This window comes from Silurus aristotelis (assembly GCF_946808225.1).
Source record: "Silurus aristotelis genome assembly, chromosome: 27".
Lineage (NCBI taxonomy): Eukaryota > Metazoa > Chordata > Actinopteri > Siluriformes > Siluridae > Silurus > Silurus aristotelis.
The window spans coordinates 5,239,417-5,266,097 of record NC_139600.1 but is presented as its reverse complement, the minus strand read 5'-3'; the positions used below and the strand labels follow the sequence as shown (position 1 = coordinate 5,266,097).

The following is a 26,681-nucleotide window of genomic DNA, read 5'->3' as shown; positions in this document are numbered from 1 at the left end:
CACATTTTGACGCACTGGGTATCTCTTTAGCGTCGTTTTTCAACGTGCAGGGATTTCCATAGACTTCTGTAGATCTCTGAACCGAAACCTGCGGTGTTGAAATTTGACGTGTTGGGGAATCAGACTGCAGTCCGTTTTGTGTTATGAACTGGATCGGGACTACGATAAATAAAAATAAAAAACAATAGCTTGCTATAAATTAATTATAGCAGGGCTATTCAATCCAGGTCATGGTTTCTTTTTTCCACATTTTCTATCTTTAAAACTGCCTCTTTCTCACCAACTACCTGCGTGTCCTCCTCACCACGTTTATTTATTTATTTATTTATTTATTTATTTATTTATTTATTTATTTATTTATTTATAAATTCATCAGTGGCGCTAACGTCATTGTATGGAGATCCCATGCTCCATTGCGATTTTCCACTCGGTAAGTAGAACAGTTCATTAATATAATTGGGAATAATCCCTACAATTTACTGAACAAAAACTGTTCAATCAGGTGAAGAAGTTGCGTTTAGAAGTTGTAGAAGTGAATGGAAGCAGTTTTGTGATGCAGTAAATCACAGCAGACATTATAAAAATATAACTTGCTGCACCAAATGTGTAGTAGCAGGCTAAGATAGCTAATTACATTAAAGTTTGTTTATTTGTTTTTCCACATTTAATCATGCAAATAGAAATAGAGGAGATTGTATGATATTTGGAAATTGTGTGTTTTAAGTTACCAAAATGACAGTAGCACTTTAATACTTTAGCCATTTATAAATGTATAGATGAGGAACAGGGTTGCCAGATAGGTGTGTTTTCCAGTAAATGTTCACAAATCCACACAAAAAACTCTAGTAAATACACCATTCTTAGCAATAACAATACCAATTATTGTCGACAATTAATTAATTATAAAAAACCAAAAACACTGTGGAGCATCACATATTTACAATATAATAAAGCAAATTAAGTGTTCTTGTCTAAAGAAGGTTAGGTTAGTCATCTAGGGTTAGGGTTAGGGTGTTCAGGGGTCACCAACATGGTGCCACATGAGTCGCCCGCTTTTCTAAAAAGATTTTCTAAAATGTTTCCTACTTTGTTAAATCATTGTTGATAATTATTGTGAGAAATCATTAACATGATCAGTGTCTTCACATAGATGAATATCATTAATTATTAATAATAACATAATATATGGTAAATTGAGCAAATTTGTTATTTCAGATCAAACTGAAAACTGTGTGTATCAAACTGGTAGCCCTTCACATTAATCGGTACCCAAGAAGCAGCTCTCAGTTTCAAAAAGGTTGGTGGCCCCTGGTGTAGGTCATCTAGCGTTAGGGTGTAGGTCATCTGCCAACACTGGTGAAGAAAAAATTGGTAAAAATGTAAAGTGTTCAATTCTGAATTCTAAATCTTTTTTTTTTTTTTTTTTTTATCAGGTCCTTCAGATTTGCCAGCTTCGAACATTCCTCTTTTATTTTAATCCCCTTACCACACACACACTAGCAAAAGGCACTTTTAAGAGCCACGTCTGTCTTGTTAACCTGCTCTCTCTCTCTCTCTCTCTCTCTCTCTCTCTCTCTCTCTCTCTCTCTCTCTCTCTCTCTCTCACTTTTTACATCTGTAGATGTTATATCTGTCTATCTTTTTGTATATTTCTGTGTATATTTCTGTATATTTCTTGTCAAATTATGACTAGGCCAAAATTCAGGCCCTGTCCATCTTGCCAGACTCCCAATCAGGCAAGCAGGAAAACGTGTCATGTCTGCTTTGAAAGTCTGTCCACTAAACAAAAAATAAAAGACAAAGTGGTGTCACTGGATAGGCAGTGGGGACAGTCTGTCATGAAAAGCAGAAATGCTGGGCGTATAATTGATTCTGCCCGTATTGCGGTAAGTAAAAATGCTAGTTTTTCACTTGTTATTTAAAGTGCCTATGTTTGTCATATAGTGATTATTATAGTCTAGTACCAGTATGATGTGGCCTTCATAAACCTATTTAACTTAGTCTTCTTTGTATGAAATAAAACTTATCTTTATGTTTAAGTTGTGTTAAAGAGAAACAATAAGTTGTGTTCTCTGTCAAATAATGAATCAGTCATGTTGGCAATTAAAATTTAGACTTTTAAAAAAAGTTAAATGTTCTCTTTTCTCAAATAATAAACTTTTTGAAACTGATTAAGGCCCTTTTTTTTTGCATTGCACTCCATTGAATGACCTTAAAATAAAATTGCTTTATACAGAATGAATGCACTTGATAATGCAGTGGGTTTAACTAATGTGTATGTGTAATGCTTAACTGCTTTTGTTCATTTCAGGTGCGGAAACTTGAGGCAGTGGGTTACAAGCCTATTTTATTTATTGGCAAACAAGATAAAAATAATTCAAACACATTGAGGAAAATAAGTATTTGAACACCCTGCTATTTTGCAAGTTCTCCCACTTAGAAATCATAGAGGGGTCTGAAATTGTCATCGTAGGTGCATGTCCACTGTGAGAGACATAATAATAAAAAAAAAAATCCAGAAATCACAATGTATGATTTTTTAACTATTTATTTGTATGATACAGCTGCAAATAAGTATTTGAACACCTGAGAAAGTCAATGTTAATATTTGGAACAGGAGCCTTTGTTTGCAATTACAGAGGTCAAACGTTTCCTGTAGTTTTTTACCAGGATTGCACACAGTGCAGGAGGGATTTCGGCCCACTCCTCCACACAGATCTTCTCTAGATCAGTCAGGTTTCTGGCCTGTCGCTGAGAAACACGGAGTTTGAGCTCCCTCCAAAGATTCTCTATTGGGTTTAGGTCTGGAGACTGGCTAGGCCATGCCAGAACCTTGATATGCTTCTTACAGAGCCACTCCTTGGTTATCCTGGCTGTGTGCTTCGGGTCATTGTCATGTTCTAAATGAGGGAAGGAGGTTGCTCCCCAAAATCTCGCAATACATGGCCCCGGTCATTCTCTCCTTAATACAGTGCAGTCGCCCTGTCCCATGTGCAGGAAAACACCCCCAAAGCATGATGCTACCACCCCCATGCTTCACAGTAGGGATGGTGTTCTTGGGATGGTGCTCATCATTCTTCTTCCTCCAAACACGTTTAGTGGAATTATGACCCAAAAGTTCTATTTTGGTCTCATCTGACCACATGACTTTCTCCCATGACTCCTCTGGATCATCCAAATGGTCATTGGCAAACTTATGACGTGCCTGGACATGTGCTGGTTTAAGCAGGGGAACCTTCCGTGCCATGCATGATTTCAAACCATGACGTCTTAGTGTATTACCAACAGTAACCTTGGAAACGGTGGTCCCAGCTCTTTTCAGGTCATTGACCAGCTCCTCCCGTGTAGTTCTGGGCTGATTTCTCACCTTCCTTAGGATCATTGAGACCCCACGAGGTGAGATCTTGCATGGAGCCCCAGTCCGAGGGAGATTGACAGTCATGTTTAGCTTCTTCCATTTTCTAATGATTGCTCCAACAGTGGTCCTTTTTTCACCAAGCTGCTTGGCAATTTCCCAGTAGCCCTTTCCAGCCTTGTGGAGGTGTACAATTTTGTCTCTAGTGTCTTTGGACAGCTCTTTGGTCTTGGCCATGTTAGTAGTTGGATTCTTACTGATTGCATGGGGTGGACAGGTGTCTTTATGCACCTAACGACCTCAAACAGGTGCATCTAATTTAGGATAATAAATGTAGTGGAGGTGGACATTTTAAAGGCAGACTAACAGGCCTTTGAGGGTCAGAATTCTAGTTGATAGACAGGTGTTCAAATACTTATTTGCAGCTGTATCATACAAATAAATAGTTTAAAAATCATATATTGTGATTTTATGAATTTTTTTTTTTAGATTATGTCTCTCACAGTGGACATGCACCTACGATGACAATTTCAGACCCCTCCATGATTTCTAAGTGGGAGAACTTGCAAAATAGCACGGTGTTCAAATACTTATTTTCCTCATGGTAGGTGAGTTGCAGACATAATCACCCATCTGCTCCCCACTCCTGTCACAAGAAATTTTTTAAATAAGATGAGGACAGCATATGAATTTATCTTGACTAAGGGTAGAAGCAAGTTTTTTGTCCAGAAAAAATAATTAGTATTTAAAATGCATGTTTTTTTGTTTGTTAATATGTACAGATATAAAAATTAATGTAAACTTGTATTAAAGCAACCTCTACAGCACAGCAGCTGGACAATGACATCCGATAACAAAGCAGCACAGAAGCTTCAGTCAGGAGCAGTGCAACAGTTCCATTTTGGAGTCAGAGAGCCTCACGGTGGAGCAGTCGGACAGCCTCATGGTGGAGCAGTCGGAGAGTCTCACGGTGGAGCAGTCGGAGAGCCTCACGGTGGAGCAGTCGGAGAGCCTCACGGTGGAGCAATCGGAGAGCCTCACGGTGAAGCAGTCGGAGAGCCTCATGGTGGAGCAGTCGGAGAGCATCACGGTGGAGCAGTCGGAGAGCCTCACGGTGGAGTAGCCGGTGAGCCTCACCGCGGAGCAGTCGGAGAGCCTCACCGTGGAGCCGCCGGAGAGCCTCACCGTGGCGCAGCCTTACAAAGAAGACCGAGACTCTATATACACCCAACCTTGTTTCTCTCTCTTCCCCATGTTCTCCAAATTCACTTTCTCCTTGCTCCTCTACTACTTCCTCAGCTGTTCTAACTTCACACTCTTTTTCTCCTTCACCTTCACTTCCATGTTCTAGGTCTTTGCAACAGAGGAGGAAAAGGACAAAAACCTTAATCGGTTCACTGCCACCTTCTGCCACCACTGTCTCTCCTCCATCGTTTATCACCACAGATCTCTCCCTTCCACAGTCTTGTGCTCCAACTGCTCCATCTTCCACCTCCCAGTCATTGAGTCAGGAGGGGCCATATGTGAAGAAGGGAAGAAAAGGTATGTTTTTTGGCAGTGGTGTACTTTAATCCACACTATTAATAAATTTGCTCTCAGACAAAGCTGACTTCATGCAAATTAGATTTATTCGGGTCATCAGGTTATTGGTAGCCAATAAAAAGTATTTTGTTCTTTTTAGTTATTCAGCTGTGTTTACGTGTCCAATGTCCAAGGCCTGTGGTTATTGTCAATCACTGACTTAAGCTAAGAGGGCTTTGGAAAACCCGGCCCAGTACGTTTTGCTCCATTAAAAAAGCAAGGGCATAGTCATATGGGGTGGGGGCAGGAGGGGACCAAAAAGGGTCGCCTCCCTGTTTCTTTTGCACAGAAAATGTCATTTTGCAAACAAACATGGCAGTCATCCAACCTAAAATTATTTTTTAAAGTATTTGCGATGTGTAAAGATGTGTTTTTGTGCTTAAACACTTTTTTTGCACTGAGGCTGCTATTTATTTTTTATGAATGCTGGCTATTTTTGGAAGCTCTCGTGGTCCAAACATTTTAACATATTCATGACTGACCTTCTCCTTAATCAATATTTTATAAATTATGATTTTTGAATGCATTTATGAGCGGTGCGGTCAGGTGGCCGTACCAGGCCGTACCAGGTTAAATACCAGGTGGCCAGGTATTTAAAATACATTTTAAATACCTGGATTAATAAATGAAAAATCCCCGACCCCCACCCCACCCCGCTTCCGTGGAGTTGACCGCACGCACGCACGCACACGGAGAGATCATCATTATGAAGACGCTGAAGGTAAGACTGATAAAAAAATTCAATTAATTGTTTTAGCCAAGTTTTATTTTATGTCACATTCGTAATAAAAGTAGGCTAGCATTGGTCACATGTTTGCTTTTAGTTAGAGTTTCTGCACAAATCATAAGGATTGAAAAATGTATAATTGAATATATTTTTTTTGTCTTTATTTAATAGCAACAATTCATGGTTTACCTAATAATCAGTCAATTAAATATAAGCTATAACTAAGCAGATTGTATTATGTATGTATGGGTGGAAAAGTTGATCAAATAACTCATGTTAATCTTTCAAATGTACAGTTGTAGGTCACCTAGAGAAACAAACTTTGTAATTTTTATGGAGTAGTGGTAAAGTTTAAGTTGTTTAATTATTCAGTAAAACTTTCCTCTTGTGTGTTGGTCAATGTTATGCCTTAGAGTTAGCATTGTTGCTGTTATAGGGTTGATGCTGCCAGAGAAGATGGCTCTTTAGGGAGACTGGTCAATGATGATGATGTGAACCCCAACAGCAAAATGAAATCAATCAGAGTGGATGGAAAGCCCCATCTCTGCTTATTTGCACTAAAGGATATAAGTCCTGGGGAAGAGATTACTTATAACTACAGAGACTCTGACTGGCCATGGAGAAGCAAGGTATTTAAAGATTGAACTCAACTGCTGAGCTGGAACAACCATCAAAAGCTGTAGTCAGCTGTGCAGCAGGAGATGAAACCGAGAAGGTAAGTGTCTGTGAACTTTGTGTTTGTAATACTCAAGGGGATGTTTAATTTCTATAACTTTTTAAACTAGATAGTCATATTGGAAGCTCAAATCATAATTATACTGCCTGTCCATAATTAATGGTAGTCATTAATTGTTCAGTAAGAGGGTAAAATTAAAAACGAGTATTTTGTGTTTTTCATCATTAAACCCAGATCTCCTCATGACAGGCTGGAAAACCAAATCAAAATTTGCACAACATGACACTAGTAGTAAGTATGAGGACGTACTACACAAACTATAGTCCAGGTTGATGAGACACAGTGAACATCTGCCCATCCCAAACAATACACAACATGACACTAGTAGTAAGTATGAGGATGTACTACACAAACTATAGTCCAATTTGATGAGACACAGTGAACATCTGCCCATCCCCCACAATACACAACATGACACTAGTAGTAAGTATGAGGACATTTAACACAAACTATAGTCCAGTTTGATGAGACACATTGAACATCTGCCCATCCCCCACAATACACAACATGACACTAGTAGTAAGTATGAGGACGTCTAACACAAACTATAGTCCAGTTTGATGAGACACAGTGAACATCTGCCCATTCCCCACAATACACAACATGACACTAGTAGTAAGTATGAGGACATCTAACACAAACTATAGTCCAGTTTGATGAGACACAGTGAACATCTGCCCATCCCCCACAATACACAACATGACACTAGTAGTAAGTATGAGGACGTCTAACACAAACAATAGTCCAGTTAAGTTGAGCCAGTTACTGAATGACATGTGACCTTATACATTGCAGTATAGATGACCATCATCAATGTGTGTTTGCAAATATCTTTTGTATTTCACAGGTGTGTTCTTCAGAACAACCATCAAAAGCTGTAGTCAGCTGTGCAGCAGGAGATGAAACTGAGAAGGTAAGTGTCTGTGAACTTTGTGTTTGTAATACTCAAGGGGATGTTTAATTTCTATTAACTTTTTAAACTAGATAGTCATATTGGAAGCTCAAATCATCATTATACTGCCTGTCCATAATTAATGGTAGTCATTAATTATTCAGTAAGAGGGTAAAATTAAAAACGAGTATTTTGTGTTTTTCATCATCAAACCCAGATCTCCTCATGACAAGTTGGAAAACCACATTAAAATTTGCACAACATGACACTAGTAGTAAGTATGAGGACGTACTACACAAACTATAGTCCAGGTTGATGAGACACAGTGAACATCTGCCCATCCCAAACAATACACAACATGACACTAGTAGTAAGTATGAGGATGTACTACACAAACTATAGTCCAATTTGATGAGACACAGTGAACATCTGCCCATCCCCCACAATACACAACATGACACTAGTAGTAAGTATGAGGATGTACTACACAAACTATAGTCCAGTTTGATGAGACACAGTGAACATCTACTCACCCCCCACAATACACAACATGACACTAGTAGTAAGTATGAGGACGTCTTACACAAACTATAGTCCAGTTTGATGAGACACATTGAACATCTGCCCATCCCCCACAATACACAACATGACACTAGTAGTAAGTATGAGGACGTCTAACACAAACTATAGTCCAGTTTGATGAGACACAGTAAACATCTACTCATCCCCCACAATACACAACATGGCACTAGTAGTAAGTATGAGGACGTCTAACACAAACTATAGTCCAGTTTGATGAGACACAGTGAACATCTGCCCATCCCCCACAATACACAACATGACACTAGTGGTAAGTATGAGGACGTCTAACACAAACCATAGTCCAGTTTTATGAGACACAGTGAACATCTGCCCATCCCCCACAATACACAACATGACACTAGTAGTAAGTATGAGGACGTCTAACACAAACCATAGTCCAGTGTGATGAGACACAGTAAACTACAATTTGTAAAATGGTTTCTGTCATGTTGGTTATTCAGGCTGTCAGGAGTATGACTGGGTTTTGATACTGAAAAACATAAACACCGGACTCCAAGATTTGACCTTAAGTTGAGCCAGTTACTGAATGACATGTGACCATCATCAGAGTATTCTATCTAACGTTTATCCCATTGAGTAATCGGATAACACAAATCTTTTCTTTATTAAAAAACAATACTAATTAAAAAAGATAAAATAAGAACTGTCTTTTACAATCAACAGTTATTCTGTTTTCCTTTTTGGAAAAAAATTATATTTTCATTGCTGATATTAAATCCAAGAATATATATATATTTTTTTTTAAGTTTTTTTGTAGTGATTCTCGAAAACTCTGCGGAGAGGGTGGATGCAAGAAGGCAACAGAAACAAGTTCTAAGCATCCTGCATTGTTTAGTCACTTTGTCCAAAACATATGAGATTTTGTGAGGAATCAAGGCTTAATACTTAAAAAGAAACAGTCACAAAATAATGCATGTTTTGTTATTTTTTATAGTTTTACTTTTGGTAAAACTACATGTCTGAGATACGTTCCTATGCTATTTAGTATTTTTTTATAGGATTTATTATGCATCTGCTTTCCAAAAATAGTATGTTGTCACATAAGAGCATTTTCTGTAATGTTGCTTTAAATGTTGCTTCTTGTTAAGAGACAAACAGTTACAAAACTATAATGGATATTTCTTAATATACAGTGCTGTGTACAATTTGCTGAGTCTGGTCTCTTGTCTTCACATGGGTGTGTCCCTTTAATACACTATCTTCCCTATTGTGTTTGTGTAAATCTTTTGTCCTCATATATCAGGTATGTCCCTTTAATACACAATATATTCACTATTGTGTTTGTGTTTAGCCATGTTCCATTAATTCACATTTGTCCCTTTAATACACCCACATGACACTTTTGTGTAGTGTATAGCCAATGTCCTTATAAATCACGGTAGTCCTCATAATTCTGTGTTTTGTCATAGGCGGGGCTTTTGTGTCTAATTATTCAATGTCCTCATAACGTTGCATATTTTCTGATTGTTGCATTGTAGGTTGTGTTGTGTGTAAAAACAAACTTTGAAGTGAGATCTGTGTTGTATGATTCAAAATAGATTTTTTGACATCCTCCACATCTCTGTACAACAAGTGGAAAGGGGTGTCCATCTAATACACCAAAAAACTGGTTTGGGCTGAAGTGTCCTTGTAATACACATAAACCCGCATGTGTGTGTGTGTGTGTGTGTGTGTGTGTGTGTGTGTGTGTGTGTGTGTGTGTGTGTGTGTTTGTGTGTGTGTGTGTGTGTGTGTGTGTGTGTGTGTGTGTGTGTGTGGGGAAAAGCAGAATTGAAAGTCCACTGGTTGCCTTGCACTGTGTGGTAAGTCGTGTTTCATTAAAAATGTAACTCCATTGCAATGCTAAGTCTATTTCATGACCAATAAGATGTTGGCAAAGTTAAAATGGTGTCTTACAAGCAGCATGGAGGTTCCTATTATTTATGTCTGTGGCAAGAGAAAGCTCCCTGGTCGTGTAGTTGATCATGGCAGGAATAAAAGCTTCAATAAAAGCATCTTGACTTGACTTCTAATTATCCTCTGACGTAGATAAAAAACTGATGCAAGTTTTTGCTAGGACATGGGCGATGGTCAGTAGTCTGTACTAAAACTCGAAGACTGAGACTGAAAATTCTTAAAATATTATTCAATTATTTTGGATACAAATGGGAGAATGATCTACCTCCTGGTGTGGATTAATATATGTAGTTATTAGCAAGAGCCCAAAATGTTTTGATTGAAGTGGACACAATGGATTATAAACAATTATTAAATATGACGAACAGGAGACCAATGATGAGACCAATGATGATTAGAAATGGGAGCAAGATGCAGTCACTATCCTTATCCCTGTGTCTGTACAACTTATAGATCTGCATGGAATGCAACATGAAAACATGCTGAAATCTACATTTCTACATTTATTCAGTATTCTGCAAGTCATAGCCCCTTTTCAGCTAATCCAAGAGTGTTACTTTAACAAATATAAAAAAAATATATAATTGAACTCGAGCTTGATGATCATGATTTTTGTTCTGTGGTACAATAACATGTGCACTTATGATACTTTGCAGTGGCAAAACTTGGGATGACACCTGGGAGCCTGCCAGCGAATTCCAGCATTTTTTGCCCGAGTCTCCAAATACCAACCAGCTTTCAGAATGTCAATTTTGAGGGTTTTGTCGTTGTTGTTCTTGTTGTTTTTTGTTATTGCTGTAATCATTAAAGTTTTTGTACAGTGCATACACTCTTTCAGTATTTTTTTTGTTGTCATTTTATACACCTTTTGCATGTTTTCTGAACTGCATAACAGCCAGGTGGTGTAACATGGAGAGGACATGCTACAAACATGCAGTTATAATGGTTTTCCCAACATGTTTTTAATGATTTTTGCAGAGCAGTTTTATTATGGGTAAGTTTACATGAACTGTCTCTTATGCCATGCATGAATAAATACCAAAATATAAATATAAAAATATATTTAGTGTTACATATTTCCCATTTACATATTTTTTTTCATTTAGCCTAAAATAGAATATGTTTATTAATAAGAATGGTTATTAAAATTTACATATTTTACCAAAACTGATTGCCTTATTTGCATACAATTTTATTATGAATGTATTTAAGTATCTACTTGAGAGAGGATACTTTAAGACATTTGTTGTAATAAAAAAAATAATAATAAAAAAAAAATATATATACACACTATATATATATATATATATATATATATATATATATATATATATATATATATATATATATATATATATATATATATATATATATATATATATATTCCTCATACTGTATACAGCTGTCACCGTATACAGCTGTTCATACCATGGAAATCAATAGGCCATTGTTTTAAAAAAAAAGATTTACTAATCAAAAATCTAATCTACATAAGGTTAGCTCCAGATAGAAATATATAACTGTTAAATTGTATTTTTAATGAGAAGAAATACATATATAACTGACCTGTTATAACCCACCTGAAGCTGGTAGATCCTGTAATTACTATATTTGGACAATAAAGTGGGACGTTTATTTTGACGGGGTGTGGCTGGATTAACATTTAAGCAAAAATAAAAGGTGCTTCATGTTGCAAACTGTTTTACTGTCATTATGACTTCACTAATACTGTCACTGAACAATGAGGTATCGCTACGGTACAAAAAATTCACGATTTACCGAGATCCTAACCGTAACACTACAGCACAAGTATACACTTCAATAAACTACAAAATACAGCACCATGTTTTCCCGTCCCATTGATAGAGTGACAAAGGCTTTTGGGTAATGTAGTTGTAAAAATCTAGTAATTAAATGAAGTAAACACTAAGTTTAATGAACAAATGAATATCTAAATATGTTTATTGTGCAAACCTTTGATATATTTGAGATCCAGGTTAAAATGCGGCATTTTACTTAAAACACTTTTTAAAACACTGTTTATTTTTACAAACTGTTTATATACGCTATATTCAAAAGCATTCACTCGTCTGCCTTCACATGCAAATGAACTTGCCGATTCTTAATCTATAGGATTTAATTTGATGTTGGCCCAAACTTTGCAGCTACAACAGCTTCAACTCTTCTGGGAAGGCTTTTCACAAGGTTTAAGAGTGTGTTCTTAAGAATTTTTTACCATTTCTCCAGAAGCGCATTGGTGAGGTCAGACACTGATGTTGGACAAGAAGGCCTGGATTACAGTCTCTGATCTAATTAATCTCAAATGTGTTCTATCAGGTTGAAGTCAGGACTCTTGTGCAGGACAGTCGAGTTCTTCCACACTAACTCACTCATCCATGTCTTTATGGATCTTGCTTTCTGCACTTGTGCTCAGTCATGTTGGAACAGGAACGGGCCATCCCCAATCTGTTCCAAGAAAGTAGGTAGCATTAAACTGTCCAAAATGTCCTGAAGCATTAAGTGTTTCTTTCACTGGAGCTAAGGGGCCGAGCCCAAATACTTAAAAACAACCCCACATAATAATCCCCCTCCACAAAATGGTACACTTGGCACAATGCAGTCAGACAAGTACCGTTCCCCTGGCAACCCCCAAACAGTGAAGTGTAATTAGTAACTCCAGAGAACAAGTCTTCACTGCTCTAGAGTCCAGTGGTGGCATGCTTTACACCACTGCATCCCTTCACTGCTCTAGAGTCCAGTGGTGGCATGCTTTACACCACTGCATCCCATGCTTTGCATTGCACTTGCTGATGTAAGGCTTGGATGCAGCTGCTCTACCATGAAGCTCTCTGTGCACTGTTCTTGAGCTAATCTGAAGGGCACATGATGTTTGGAGGACTGTAGCTACTGACCCTGCAGAAAGTTGATGACTTCTGTGCACTATGTGTCTCAGCATCCTTTGACCCGCTCTGTGGTTTTACATGTTCTATCACTTCGTGGCTGAGTTGCTATCATTCCCAATTGCTTCCACTTTGTTATAACACCTTTAACAGTTTACTGTGGAATATTTAGTAGTGAGGAAATTTCACGACTGAACTTATTGCACAGGTGGCATCCTGTCACGGTACCATGCTGGAATTCACTGAGCTCCTGAGAGCAACCCATTCTTTCACAAATGTTTGTAAAAGCAGTTTGCATAATTGGACCACCTGAATAGCAAAACAGCAATAAATGAACTTGCATTTAGTGTTGGGAAATAAGGATTCCTCCTTATCATAATAGATTTCTTTGTCTTGCTTGTCTATGTCCTTATTATAATCTGCCTATTCCATGTCTATAAACAGGTTTCAACTGTTATACAGTGCCCTAATCTAGAACACAGGCATGTGGCCAGTTGTTTTTCCTCAGCCCAGGGATGAAGACCTAAAATTTCATTTGAAGTTTTTAGATGCAAAAGCCTGTAAGTGGTGTTAAAATTTTTCTTCTGAAATGGCCATTTTCTCAGGCTCCTAGGTTATTTTTACTGCCATTCAAGTGAATAAACTGAAAATAAACATTGGCACCTAAGAAAAATGCTCATTTTATTAAAAACAATTCTAAATGGATTAGAGGCTTTTGCACCTGAACTCTTCATATTTCCAATATGAATAAAATTTCTCATTAAACTTATGATTATTTAGTGTTGTAGTTGGTGGAGGTCATTTTCAACTATTTTGTATAGACAACTGTATCTAAATTTTTTTTTTTTTAAAGTTACAAATCTAACGAGTTATAAATCTTTGTTGGCAAATATTTTTTTCTTTGCATATTAACTAATTCTTTTGGCTGGCTGTATTTATTCTATATGTGTAAACTACTGAGTAGTTTTATTCATACCAAAATGTCGTATTTTATAAGCTCAGTAAAAAGTATTTTGCAGCCTAATACTTTACAACTACAAAGAGCCATGAGAAGTAACAAATCATCTAGAGTACAAGTACCTGAAATCTATACTTTAGTACAGTACAGTACTTAGCCTTACAATAAAACACTTCATTTCCATCACTGACTGGTTATATTTCTATGTATGTGAAAAAAGAGACTACACTTTGGTTGTATTTATAAAATTACAAAAAAGAAGATTTTATTACACACTTTAGATTCAGGGTTAAGGTCACTGGTTCAGTGTCAAGAAAAAAAAGGTTTTTACATTACAGTTCATCATCAGAATTTTTAAAGTCACTTCCATTGTCATAGTCATCAGCTGACGATTTGTTTAAAAAGTTGATGTTCTCTGCTCCAGACAAAACATGCAGGTAACAGTCTCTTGCTTGTACCCTCATTTCTCTGATTTTACATTGCTTTCTGTGGATGATGCTCTGCAGAACTTTCAAACCTTCTTCACTTAGGCCACATTGCGAATCTTAAAAAGAAGAACAAAATAACATTAAGCCTCCATTAGAAACCTTATAAACAATCATCATTGTTGTGTATGTGTGTTAGGGCTTTTTACTTTAATGATTAGACAGGACATGTCCTATGTAGTTATAGGAATATGCACTAGTCAAAAAGACTCTTACTAATAGTAAAATAAACATACTCTGACAGTTGTGATGGCTGAAATAACTTAACTTATAACATTCTTTCTCAGCTATGGAACTGGAACTGTGTTTTGAGTTCATTTTCCAGAAAAAAAATGGGGCAGCCCTTTGTTTATGCTTATGTTTGTGCCATATGTTACAAATTCTTACTTTTCAGACTCTCGCTGGCAAACAAGCAGGACAGTTCTCGGAGGGTCTCAGCACGAGTTGAAAGATATTTCCAATGTTGATTCATCTTTGCAACAAGATCGCCTTAGTGACATAATGATGTCGAATGCCTTTCTTTTTGTCCTTAAATCAACAGTGTCTGGAATGCATGAGGAAAAACTTACGTGATATGGGGTTGCAGATTGACATTTGTGGCATTGTGGCTGATGTGTCATTATATAAAAGAATTGTCAAAAGACTAGTGTACATACCACTGTGTGGTAGCTGCCATGGCCAAGCTGTCTCACCAGACAAAATGGTTTCCAAGCACAGAGTTTCTGTTTTTGGAACCATTATGTTGTATTTCTCCACAACTGATGTCAGGATCCCCTTCTCTTCCCTGATCTTGCGGCGGATCCTGGCACGACCTTTGTTGCCATCTGTATCTTTATAGAGACGCTGGGAACGCCTCTTGATACTCGCCACCAGCACCTCAATTCTGCTGGCCAAAGCATCAACATCATTTGTGGTGGTTGTTGTTGCTGAGAAGAAATTACAACAAGAGTAACAATTAAAATTAATTACAACTAAATGTATTACCAGTAACATATATATATACACACAGTACACACACACTAGTCATTTTCTCACCGTCTGCCCACTCCTTTATACCCAGTCTTCCAATTGGCTCTCTGTCACTGTCAGTTCGACTTTCATGGACTCTAGGTTTTGCAACTGGCTTTGCAGAGCTTTCATAGTCTGAAATGACAAGAAATCACAGATAGTATAAAAACAAACAAATCTTCAATATACAGAGTTATTTAAAAATAATTAACCAATTTCATTACACAATATTTTATTAAAGAAAACTCACGGTCACGGACTCATTCCATGACGATGCTTGAGAACTGAAGCAATGAGTGATGATATCGGTTCATTCGTTTTGAATAACCCTGTACAGCTTCAAAAATGAATGAAATTTATTACTGAGCATCTAGAACTAATTCTACTGATTCTATCTTACCTTCTGATATCGGCGGCTCAGTGCGGTGGCCAAATTGTTGAACTTTTGTTGATTCCAGCGCATGGCCATGAGAGTCAGCATGTCTGTGCATCCTGCAAACACAGAAAATATCATGTTACCATATTCCCACTGTAATGATGTAACAAGTGCAGTAGAAGGTCATTTTACCTGCTTTAGACATGTGTTTTGTGGTCACTGCAATCCTGGAGAGGAAAGCATTGCACTGTTCCACCTCCTCTCCTAGTGTCAAACCAGCCCCATCCTGATATGCTCCACTCAATTTTACCTGATTAGGAATGAAAAATAATAATATAATGCTGATAAAGTTTTGATATTCATTTGAAGATTTTAATAATCTCATAGCAAAGTTCACCTACTTTGCACTTAAAATTATGGGCTTTGGCATGGAATACTGAAAGAAAGGGCTTCATGTTAAGAAGGTGCTGGAGCTCTGGGCAGCTTTTTGCAATTCTTTGGAGGTAAGGCCAATATTTGCAGGTCACATCCATACAAAAAAAAGTGATTTGCCTACTAGCCAGCCGTTTTTGCAAGTACAGGGGATAAGCAAAAATTTCCCCCCTGTACATATTTAACGCACAGAGTAGCACTCCATGCCGACACACCGCACGCTCCAGTCCCTCCTCATCTACCTTGCTTGCAGATCTTTGGGAGGTCTCTCTGGCTGCTGACCACTCCCCTCCACAAACACCTCTTCCACTGACCTATAATATAGAAAATAGTTGATGAAAATAAGACTCTCGTAAACAAAATTTGTAGTTGGAGGCAATTGTACTCCTGTATAAAGTCTAATCATCTGCGATTTTACAGTACATGTTTGGATGCCTTGTGAATGTAGTCCACAAATCTTGTCACATCTTCATCCTTAGCTATAAAGATGTCTTCAAAGATGACCTGTTCTTCAGATCTATAAAAAAGAAAAAAAACAAAAAAAAAAAAAAAAAAAAAAAACATACAGAATACACAAAATTGAATGATACATTCTAATTTAATTTAACTTTACTATACACATTAAATGGATATTTCTTCTTATTAATATTGTTTCAACAGTGTGACATTATACACAATTCTGGTATACCTAGCTGCATTCTTGAAACTGTAAAGCTTGCGGTTTCCATCTACTGAAACTGCCAGAATATCTGGGGTGCATGCAGAACAGATGAAAGGCTCTTCCTTGCAGATTTTGTCCACCTCAAAACGGCCTCCCACTCAAAAAGCTTTTCTGAAAACTGTCTGTGGAGATCTTGCCAGTCTATTAAAAGGAGGGAAACCAACAGCAAATAATGTAAAACAAATGCATTAGCATCAAACACCTTTCAACCCAGAATACAGAAAGATTACCAATACTGTAGGATAAATAAATGTAATACTCACACGACCAAAGCGGACAGTTCGCTGATCAAGCATTCTTGAAAAAGCTTGGCAGGACAGTCCTGGTGCTGCTATCTTCATTTCTTCAAATGAAAAAAAGACATCTGTGGCATAAATTGTGGCAAAGTTAAGGGTCGCAGGCCAGTAGTCTCTTCGATTTAGCTCGACCACTCCAGCAGCCCAACTGGCTTGGCGTGCCTCACAACTCAACTCAGGCATGCTTAGATCATATCGTCCTGAAAAAATCAAAAACATTTCCACTTTAATGTAAACCTTAAGTGAATAATCAGGTTTTGGATTATTTCAACCTTTTTTACATGACTTTGTATACGTGTTAAACATTACTCAAAAGTCATGTGTAGATCTTACATACAGACCTGTGCCAAACTTATGGAGGTAGAGCATGTATAGATTTTTATCTTCACACACTTACCATTCATTGTGATCACAGCAACAGTCTTCCCTGGGCTGACCCTCAATGTCGCAACAACCGCAAATTTTGTCAGGAACCTCCACAGGCACATGGCGCACTGAACAAGATCACACATAAATTAAGATCATTTGGATTGACTGAGTAATATAACATTGGAACGATTCTATGGTATTGAAGTACATTGCTGAAAAAGTATACAGAGATGCTCAAAAAGCTAACTGACACGAAGTATCCACATAAATTTAATAATCAAACAACAAAAGACAAAAAGGCATATTTAAATAGTAAAGCTTATGAGGACTAACAATTCCTAGAATAATATTTATGTTGTCCAGACACAAACAAGTACTTACCACAATGGGAAAGAGCCTTATCTACAACACAAGTTGTTGGAGGCAATGGCTGGTAGAATCCAGGAGTCATGGCATCTCGGTTATGGAGAAAATGTCTGGTGTGCATGATGACATCACATTCAGCACAAAAAAAGGGGCGTGGTCGACAGTCACAACACCGGACAGCAGCTGGATTGCTTCCACACAGTTGGCAGATGTGTGTTACCACATTTTCTCGTGCCACCGCCCTGTTCACCAGGTGGGGTCTCTCTGCCCTCCACTTCTCTGAAATAAGACTTTGTCTTGTACTCCAGTTTGAGGAAACTATGAGAGGATCTCTTGAGGTTCCAAGAGCTGATGCATCATCATCTAAAGTATCGCTCATTGAGTGCTGGAGACCTTGCATGAAACACTCTGTTAAAATAGTATGGAATATTAAACACACACATACACACATTATATATATATATTATGTAATTTACAGAATGAAGTACACACCAACAGTCTCTGGAGAAAAGGTCACCTCACAGTTAGTGTCAGGAGCATTGATGTGAGGATCAGTTTTCTGAATGTGATCAGCTATACCACATAAAAACAATAAAGAACAACATTCAGAACATTTACAACTTGTCCCACAATTTGATCTCCCTTATTACCAGTGTAAAATGGTCCAAGCTAACTGTTTAACATTTAGTCAAGAGGACTAGCAGACTTTTTATTTCCTAAAGCCAAATGTAGACAGTTCAATTGCTTGCAGTTATCTGTCTATAAGGTGTCAAATAGACGAGGAAAGCAAATAAACATGCTTGCTGTAGAAGCAGATCATAAAAAAACAAGCTGGTTGGCCACTGACAAAACCAATCATTTAGTGAATCTTATACTTCTTTACACAAATACTGTATTTTATTCAATTTATTTTCATGTTAAAAATCAGTGCTTCTGGTTTGATTGTTTACATCATATTCCTTGTTTGATACATTCATTAGTGCCTAAACAATCCAGATATTCAATATATCTTGAATGAAAAATTATACTGACCCTCGTTTGACTGATTCCTGCTTGATCTTGGTCTTGCATAGACAATGTTTCCATCACTGTCTCTTTTTCTCCAATGTACCCTTGGTTCAGGTGTTTTTACTGGTGCTGCTTCCTCCTCTCCCTGCAGCTCTTGAAGTAAGTCATCAAGACTTTGGAGCTCATCATTGATTTCTTGATGCTCAACCAGGTTATCCAGCAGCATAAACTGTTCTTGTAGTTCTGAATCACTCATGGTGAGGGGCGGAAACAGAAACAAACGGACAGATACAACAACAACAACAACAACAACAACAGATGTAAACAGTGAGAGAGAGAGAGGGAGAGGGAGAGTGAGCAAGAGAGAGAGAGGGAGAGGGAGAGTGAGTGAGAGAGAGAGAGAGAGAGAGAGAGAGGGGGGGGGGAGGGAGAGAGAGAGAGAGAGAGCAGGTTAACAAGACAGACATGGCTCTTAAAAGTGCCTTTTGTTATTTTGTGTGTGTGTGTGTGTGTGTTTGTGTGTGTGTGTGTGTGTGTGGTAAGGGGATTAAAATAAAAGAATAATGTTGGAAGCTGGCAAATCTGAAAGACCTGACGAGAGAAAAAAGAAAGATTTAGAATTCAGAATTGAACACCTTACATTTTTACCAATTTTTTCTTCATCAGTGTTGGCAGATTGGGCAGTTTGTGATGGTTTTAAATTGTACTATGTGGGATGAAATGGGATTAGACAGGTGGGATTTTGATATTTCTAATGTGCCAAATGACAGACAGAAAATGGTTTACAACGTAGTTACAACCTAACCTTCTTTAGACAAGAACACTTAATTTGCTTTATTATATTGTAAATATGTGATGCTCCACAGTATTGTTTTTTTTTTATTATTAATTAATTGTCGACATTAATTTGTATTGTTATTGCTAAGAATGGTGTATTTACTAGAGTTTTTTGTGTGGATTTGTGAACAATTACTGGAAAACACACCTATCTGACAACCCTGTTCCTCATCTATACATTTATTAATGGCTTAAGTATTAAAGTGCTACTGTCATTTTGGTAACTTAAAACACACAATTTCCAAATATCATACAATCTCCTCTATTTCTATTTGCATGATTAAATGTGGAAAAACAAATAAACAAACTTTAATGTAATTAGCTATCTTAGCCTGCCTACTACACATTTGGTGCAGCAAGTTATATTTTTATAATGTCTGCTGTGATTTACTGCATCACAAAACTGCTTCCATTCACTTCTACAACTTCTAAACACAACTTCTTCACCTGATTGAACAGTTTTTGTTCAGTTAATTGTAGGGATTGTTTCCAATTATATTAATGAACTGTTCTACTTACCAAGTGGAACATCGCAATGGAGCATGGGATCTCCTTACAATGACGTCAGCACCACTGATGAATTTATAAATAAATAAATAAATAAATAAATAAATAAATAAATAAATAAATAAATAAATAAATAAACGTGGTGAGGGAAGACACGCAGGTAGTTGGTGAGAAAGAGGCAGTTTTAGAGATAGAAAATGTGGTAAAAAGAAACCATGACCTGGATTGAGTAGCCCTGCTATAATTAATTTATAGCAAGCTATTGTTTTTTATTCTTATTTATCGTAGTCCCGATCCCGTTCATAACACAAAACGGACTGCAGTCTGATTCCCCAACACGTCAAATTTCAACGACGCAGGTTTCGGTTCAGAGATCTACAGAAGTCTATGGAAATCCCTGCACGTTGAAAAACGACGCTAAAGGGATACCCAGTGCGTCAAAATGTGACTCCAGGGGATCCTGCCCAAGCGTCCATATGTGACGAGTTGGGAGTGAAAACGTGTTGGACTACAGTGGAACCCCGTTGTAAGAGCATAATTCGTTCTTGAAAATTGCTCGTGTGTCCATTTGCTCGTATGTTCGAACTAATTTTCCCTATAGGAATTAATGTAAAAGTGATTTAATCCGTTTCGAGATCTCATACGATCGCTTATTTCTGCACTTAAAAAGTATTTGTAGCCTATTTTTAAAAACAAATACACAGCAAATGACCGTAATATAAATATAATTTAACACTTACTCATGTGGTAGTGGTTGATTGCGAGTGTGAGATGCACAAAACGCTCATTCCATGGTAATTCTATTTACTTTCGTTTTCACAGCACCATCACTGATTTTCTTGGGAGACATTTTTCAAGATTTCTAGTGAAATAAAAATATAAAACTAAAAAAAGTTACTGTGGGAGAGCGTATAAATACGAGAATAAGGAACGCCACAACAGGTCAGGTGCAAAGGCTTCACATCTACTTTTATTAGTTTTTTTTTGTGTCGGTCTGCATAGTGCCCCACGCAGCACATCTCTGGGGCACACACACACACCCGCGCACACGGTCTCCTCCTTAAATGCACCCTCCGATCACTTTAAAAGAGAGAACAATCATTAGGTCCCATTAACTTCAGGTGAGGCAATCCCCTGCCTATCTGCTCCCGGACCCGCTCTCCAATCACAAACCGCCGCTCGGCCACGCCCCCGCTGCCACAGTTACGTTTTTGCTGCACTGAACAACGAGAGCGACCGAGTGATACGTCATCAACTAAGCGACTGATGCGACCCTCCGCCGAAAACGGGGAACCGGCAGCGTGAGTTTGCTCGTGCCTTCGAAATTTGCTCGTGAAACAGGGTAACATTTTTCGAGCGAGGTTGCTCGTATCTCCGTTTGCTCGTACAATAGGTTGCTCGTACAACAAGGTTCCACTGTATAAGTAATGTTCTTTCTACAGTCTTTATAGTTATAAAACTAGGAGCTACTGAGCTCAACATTTGTGATCATAACAGATCCAGCACCAGATATAATATAAGATATATATTTAAAAAATATAAAAAAATATAAGACAGACAGACTAATATTTGAAAGGCATCAGACTTAAGGTTCAATACCTTCCAGGTTCTGGTCTCCACATGGAGACGTGGGTTGAAATCCCACTTCTGACAGTAACTTTATTTTAATTAGAATTCAAAACAAAAATATAAAATTATAATTTTTTTGTCTTTTAAACACAGAAATACAGAATAAACAAGTAGATGGTTACCTAATTGTGGGAAAGACAGACAGACAGAAAAAAACTGTTATTACAGACAAGCAGGCAGATGGTTATATAAATTAGATAAAAGAATAGATCGATAGGAAAAATGAGCAGGCATATATATATATATATATATATATATATATATATATATATATATATATATATATATATATATATATATATATATATATATTGTAGATTAAAATTTGCTTTCTAGTCCTATCTATTCAGAAAAGAGACAGAGAGTCGACATGAGAATAAAAATAGACAATTTTATTTGCCTTCTGCAGAAGCAAATAGGCGTTTATCATAGGTCTTCGGTTTAAGATTTTCCCTATTTCTTTCATTCCATAAGTTCCGTTTTACGCATAATCATCCTCCTCGCTATCATCTTCTATGATAACCTGAGTGTCGTCACTTGGTTCAAGTTAGAGTAAGGGCTAATAAGCGGGTACTTACAGATGATTATATGCACGCCCGTACCGCCGTAGTAATGCAAGGCATTATACATGGAAAAATGAAAACCAACAACAATAAAATAATAACAACTGGAGCCACAGTTGTTATGGCCCAATAAGCTCACCCCGATAATCCTTGTAACCTGGCGTCCCAAGAGGAGGACGTCATGTGGTGTTGCTATTGCGGATTTCATATGTTGTAATAAATCTGATACATTTGCTGAAACATCCGGCAAGCTGAAACAACAGGATGTTCCCAACATTTTGCATACTCCACCTTTCTCCGCAGTTAACATATCTAAAACCAACCTAATTTGAATAACTGCTTCTCTGATTGTATGTAGTTCTGCTGATATCTCAAATAGCGCTTCCTCTGTTTCGTTGGCCAACCTTAACACTTGCCAGGCAAGTCCAATCATCTTTAATAGGGCTGCCGCAGTGCCCCCTCCCAAGACTAATGACCACCCTGTCATCGCCCCACGGCTAGTCCAGGGGTCCCATAGTTTAGTACCTTGGTAAAATTTAGGCATAGTTGACAAGTCACGCTTTGCCCGTTTTTCTTCAGTTGACAGGTCTTGTGCTGCATATACAGTTGTGCCTACACTTAACAACTCCTGGTAACAGCTCCCTGCAAAATTTTCAGGGAGGGAATGATAGGCGTTTTGACCGCACACCCACACTGAGGCTGCAGTGGAGTCCATCATATCGTTCTTGTCGAATGGGCAGGTGTAGTTCTGACCGTTGGGACCTATACAAGAAATGTTATTCATTTGAATGGTTGTATGACAGGTAGACCAACCTACTTCGATAGTATCTTCGCTTATCTGCCTATAGTTCTGCCTATCAGGGGAGTGTTTTCGACAAATACATGTTTCAGCCACTTCTGGTCTCACGTGCCATTTTCGCTCTACCTTATGGGTACTATAATTGGCCATTGGGTGTGAGCTATGGGTAGTAGATGGGCACGTGTTGTTCTTCTCTAAGGTGACATTCTTTGCTATAGCATTTGCTAGTCGTAACAATTCGTGCATGGCACATATCCTGCTAATTCGTTTTCCTGAGATCGTTTCAAAGGGGCAGCCTTCATTAATCGACTAAGTTCTTAACACCACCAACATTCTTGATCTGCACAAATCCCTCATTCTCACTCTCCGATTCAGTGTCTGTGTCAGGGTTATGTTCTTTGTCGGAGTGTGGGAGTCCCAGTCCCAATCTCTATCTGGGTCTCTCCTTGGTTTCCGTCGTCTGATATTTGTTCGGTCTTTTACCAAACGGTGTTCAGATGTTGATTCTTGGCGTCTTCTGGTCAAAGATCTGGTTTCCGGCAGCGACCCTAACCCTAACCCTAACCCCTTGAGTGAAATCCACTCCTGAGTCTCTGTCTCTGTCTGTTTACTGTTGACCGTTCCCCATTTCTCCCCTTCCTGTAAATCTATTAATTCTCCACGTGGTCACCACGTATCATCGACTGATCGTCATCAGCCTATTTTTCCCTTTACTTAATCCCCTGTTGGATTAAGTCCTGACCCTTTTGAGAATATGTCCCTGATCTACTTTTACCTTTAAGGAGAGAAAAAGGAACACTCACATAGAATTTTAGTAGTATGTGCACCGTGTGCAAGTTCGTTGGATCGGGTCGCCAGGGATCCCGGATGAGCGCAACCCTCCACCCGATTTTGGGGTTCAGGAGCCAGAAGACGATTTTGTCTTGGGATGATCAGTCTGTTGCTTCCACCAGGAATCCCCAGCTAGCCGATCCCATCCTCGTCACCAGATTGTAGTTTCAAATTTGCTTTCTAGTCCTATCTATTCAGAAAAGAGACAGAGAGTCGACATGAGAATAAAAATAGACAATTTTATTTGCCTTCTGCAGAAGCAAATAGGCGTTCAGTCAGACAATGCTGCACCGAGAAGCGCGCCGATAAACGCTTCTCACCATGCTTTTAAACTTTCCCTCGACCTTCAAGACAATATTATTAATTATCTTATTACGACATTGCATACTTATAATCAATTGTTTTCTCGCGCTGTTTTAGTTCACTTCGCCCTAGTGACGCACTTTGCACACAGATGTTTTCCCATTCTGTACAAAGATAATCTTTTATCTTTCTCTGTTTTGCTTAGCTGGGAGCACAGTGCCCGGTCCAGAGCATTGTGTTCAGACATGCTGCCTTGATCACGCTCTACATTGCAAGCTTTATGGATTATTTATGGCAAGCTTTATGGCAAGCTTTATGGATTATTGCAGTTCAGCTTTGAAAAAACTTCATACATACACTGATTATAACAAAATACATATTCTTAAACAGAATTATAATATTAATGTCAAAATTTCATCTTACAATATATATATATATATATATATATATATATATATATATATATATATATATATATATATATATATATATATATATATATATATATATATATATATATATATATATATATATATATATATATATATATATATATATATATATATATATATATATATGCATTCAGACAGAAAAACAGATACGACTGATATGGATAGATAAGGAACACACAAATAAAAGGATAATTAAAATAAACAAGTAGACAGAAATTTGTAAAAATAGTTTTATCAGCCACTAAGGGGATAAAAAGACAGGCTTGTATGTCAGGATGGCCGAGCGGTCTAAGGCGCCAGACTCAAGGTTCTATACCTTCCAGAAAACTGAGTGTTCTGGTCTCCACATGGAGGCATGGGTTCAAATCCCACTTCTGACAGTGACTTTATTTTTATTAGAAATCAAAACAATAATAAAATAATTATTTCCCTTTGTATTTCAAACACAGACATAAAGAAACAAGTACATGGTTACCTATTAGTGGGAACGACAGGCAGAAAAACATGGCAGCATCAGTCGAGGATCTGTGTGTAAGTGTAACTGAGTTTCGGGAGACAAAAAGGTATCACTAAAGGATCAAATAAACAAGTCAATCTTTATCAATCTTTATCTTTATCAGATAACAGACAAGTATATATACACACTGGATAAAACCCGAGCTTAAACTGTTCCTGGTTGGGTAAGAAAACATAGTAACCAGGGATGTGTGAACCCAGACAAACTCTTTCTGTGTACCTTACATACTCACATCATAAAGATTCTATAGACACTGAACAGACAACATAGGAATGTGTTTAGAGAACCAGTGTGAGGCCCATCTTAACACTAAGAGATATGAAAAAATATACAAAAAATTTAGGAGGTTGGCCTAACACTCGAGCGCCTTGCAACCCTTGTCAGACTGTCCAAAGAACTTCAGCTCAACTAGCTCAAGAATGGGACCCCCATATTCTTCATTTGTTGCAGTTCTCAAATGCAATCGAGGGTAGCATGTCTGTTTATAAAAAACCTTTTTACCCAGAAGAAAAAGCAGCACCAGCAACTCCCCATAACTGTGTTCATCACTCGGAAGAAGACACCAGACACTACGCCTTTAGCGACAACAGAAGTTATGGACGAGGGCGAAGATACTGCAACACCTGATGAAGAGCTGTAATGCTCTTCTTGGGTATGCAGTACATTCATTTCATCACCTAATTCATCATCATCTTCATCATTCAAGTTGTACCTTCACTGGTGAGTACCCATATAGAATCTTTCTGTTAAAATGGTAAATTACGTAGGTTTAAGAATATTAAATGTTTAAAAGCAGAGAAAAGGTTCATAAGAGTGTTGATGTGGTTTATAAATTATGTATACAGTACTGTATACAGATTAGGTTGCCACTTCACGTTCTTTCGCCTTTTGGGGGGTCTGGAACGTAACCCCCAGGATAGGTGAGGGAGTACTTCATTTTCAAATCTTTTATTTACTAGAGAGGACCTTTGGCTAATCCTGAACACTTGGCTGTTGCAAGCAAGAACAGAGCAAACAGTGTACTAAGACGTCTCTGTAGCAGCAGTTTTCAGGCTACTTGGTATGTTTACTGTAAATCTTGATTTTGAGCATCTTCTTACATTATTTGTGGATTGTTCAGTTTTTTACTCATGTTCTTTGTCCATCTGAAACAGGACGACTTGGCTAACAAGGGCTTAAGGAGAAACTCCCAATGTCAGTCCAAAATCTGACAAAAAAGCATAGTTGTGTTTGGAACAGAAAAACTCAGGAAAGATATCATTAAATCTTTATTCTCTGATGTTAAGTTCTTTATCAACAGGAAAGTGCTTCAGCAAGTCCTAATTTTATAATGGCTTTTGTGTGCAGATTTGCCGTGGGAGCTGCAGCGTGCAGTGGTTTATACCACTCATGATCTGGCAGCCAGCAACCCCAAAGTCGCTGTAAAGATTTTGAAATCATGGTTGCAAAACGTCACAAAGCTTATTCCTCCAGCCGTCGCCAAGCCTCAGACTCTCTTTATGAATAATTTAATAGATTACTTTTATAGTGATTT

The 26,681-nt window shown here is 37.8% G+C and overlaps 1 protein-coding gene and 1 long non-coding RNA gene across 2 annotated transcripts; one reads left to right on the top strand and one right to left on the bottom strand.

Annotated features, from left to right (window-relative positions):
- Positions 1-9,641: 9,641 nt before the first annotated feature.
- LOC310721125 lies at positions 9,642-10,615 on the top strand. The gene is made up of 2 exons (XR_014531940.1): positions 9,642-9,696; positions 10,447-10,615. It is a non-coding gene; the product is annotated as an uncharacterized lncRNA (long non-coding RNA).
- A 3,267-nt stretch (positions 10,616-13,882) lies between these two features.
- On the bottom strand, positions 13,883-19,112 carry LOC310721469 (uncharacterized protein). Its single transcript, XM_083533191.1, has 13 exons — positions 18,734-19,112; positions 18,194-18,274; positions 17,717-18,086; positions 17,364-17,460; positions 16,934-17,166; positions 16,638-16,811; positions 16,373-16,466; positions 15,919-16,263; positions 15,710-15,827; positions 15,542-15,633; positions 15,169-15,276; positions 14,790-15,059; positions 13,883-14,192 (listed from the first exon to the last, which is right to left on the bottom strand). The coding sequence occupies exons 10-13, from the start codon at positions 15,630-15,632 to the stop codon at positions 13,981-13,983; spliced, it is 681 nt and encodes a 226-aa protein (XP_083389317.1). The 5' UTR covers position 15,633; positions 15,710-15,827; positions 15,919-16,263; positions 16,373-16,466; positions 16,638-16,811; positions 16,934-17,166; positions 17,364-17,460; positions 17,717-18,086; positions 18,194-18,274; positions 18,734-19,112; the 3' UTR covers positions 13,883-13,980.
- Positions 19,113-26,681: the final 7,569 nt, after the last annotated feature.

Bases quoted from the DNA above. Each gene is read 5' to 3' on its own strand.
- LOC310721469 (XM_083533191.1), bottom strand. From the start codon at position 15,632: ATGCACAGACATGCTGACTCTCATGGCCATGCGCTGGAATCAACAAAA. The intron at 15,277-15,541 runs GTAAGATAGAAT...TTGTCATTTCAG, and splicing joins TGAGCCGCCGATATCAGAAG to ACTATGAAAGCTCTGCAAAG. The intron at 15,060-15,168 runs GTGAGAAAATGA...ATTTCTTCTCAG, and splicing joins TATAAAGGAGTGGGCAGACG to CAACAACAACCACCACAAAT.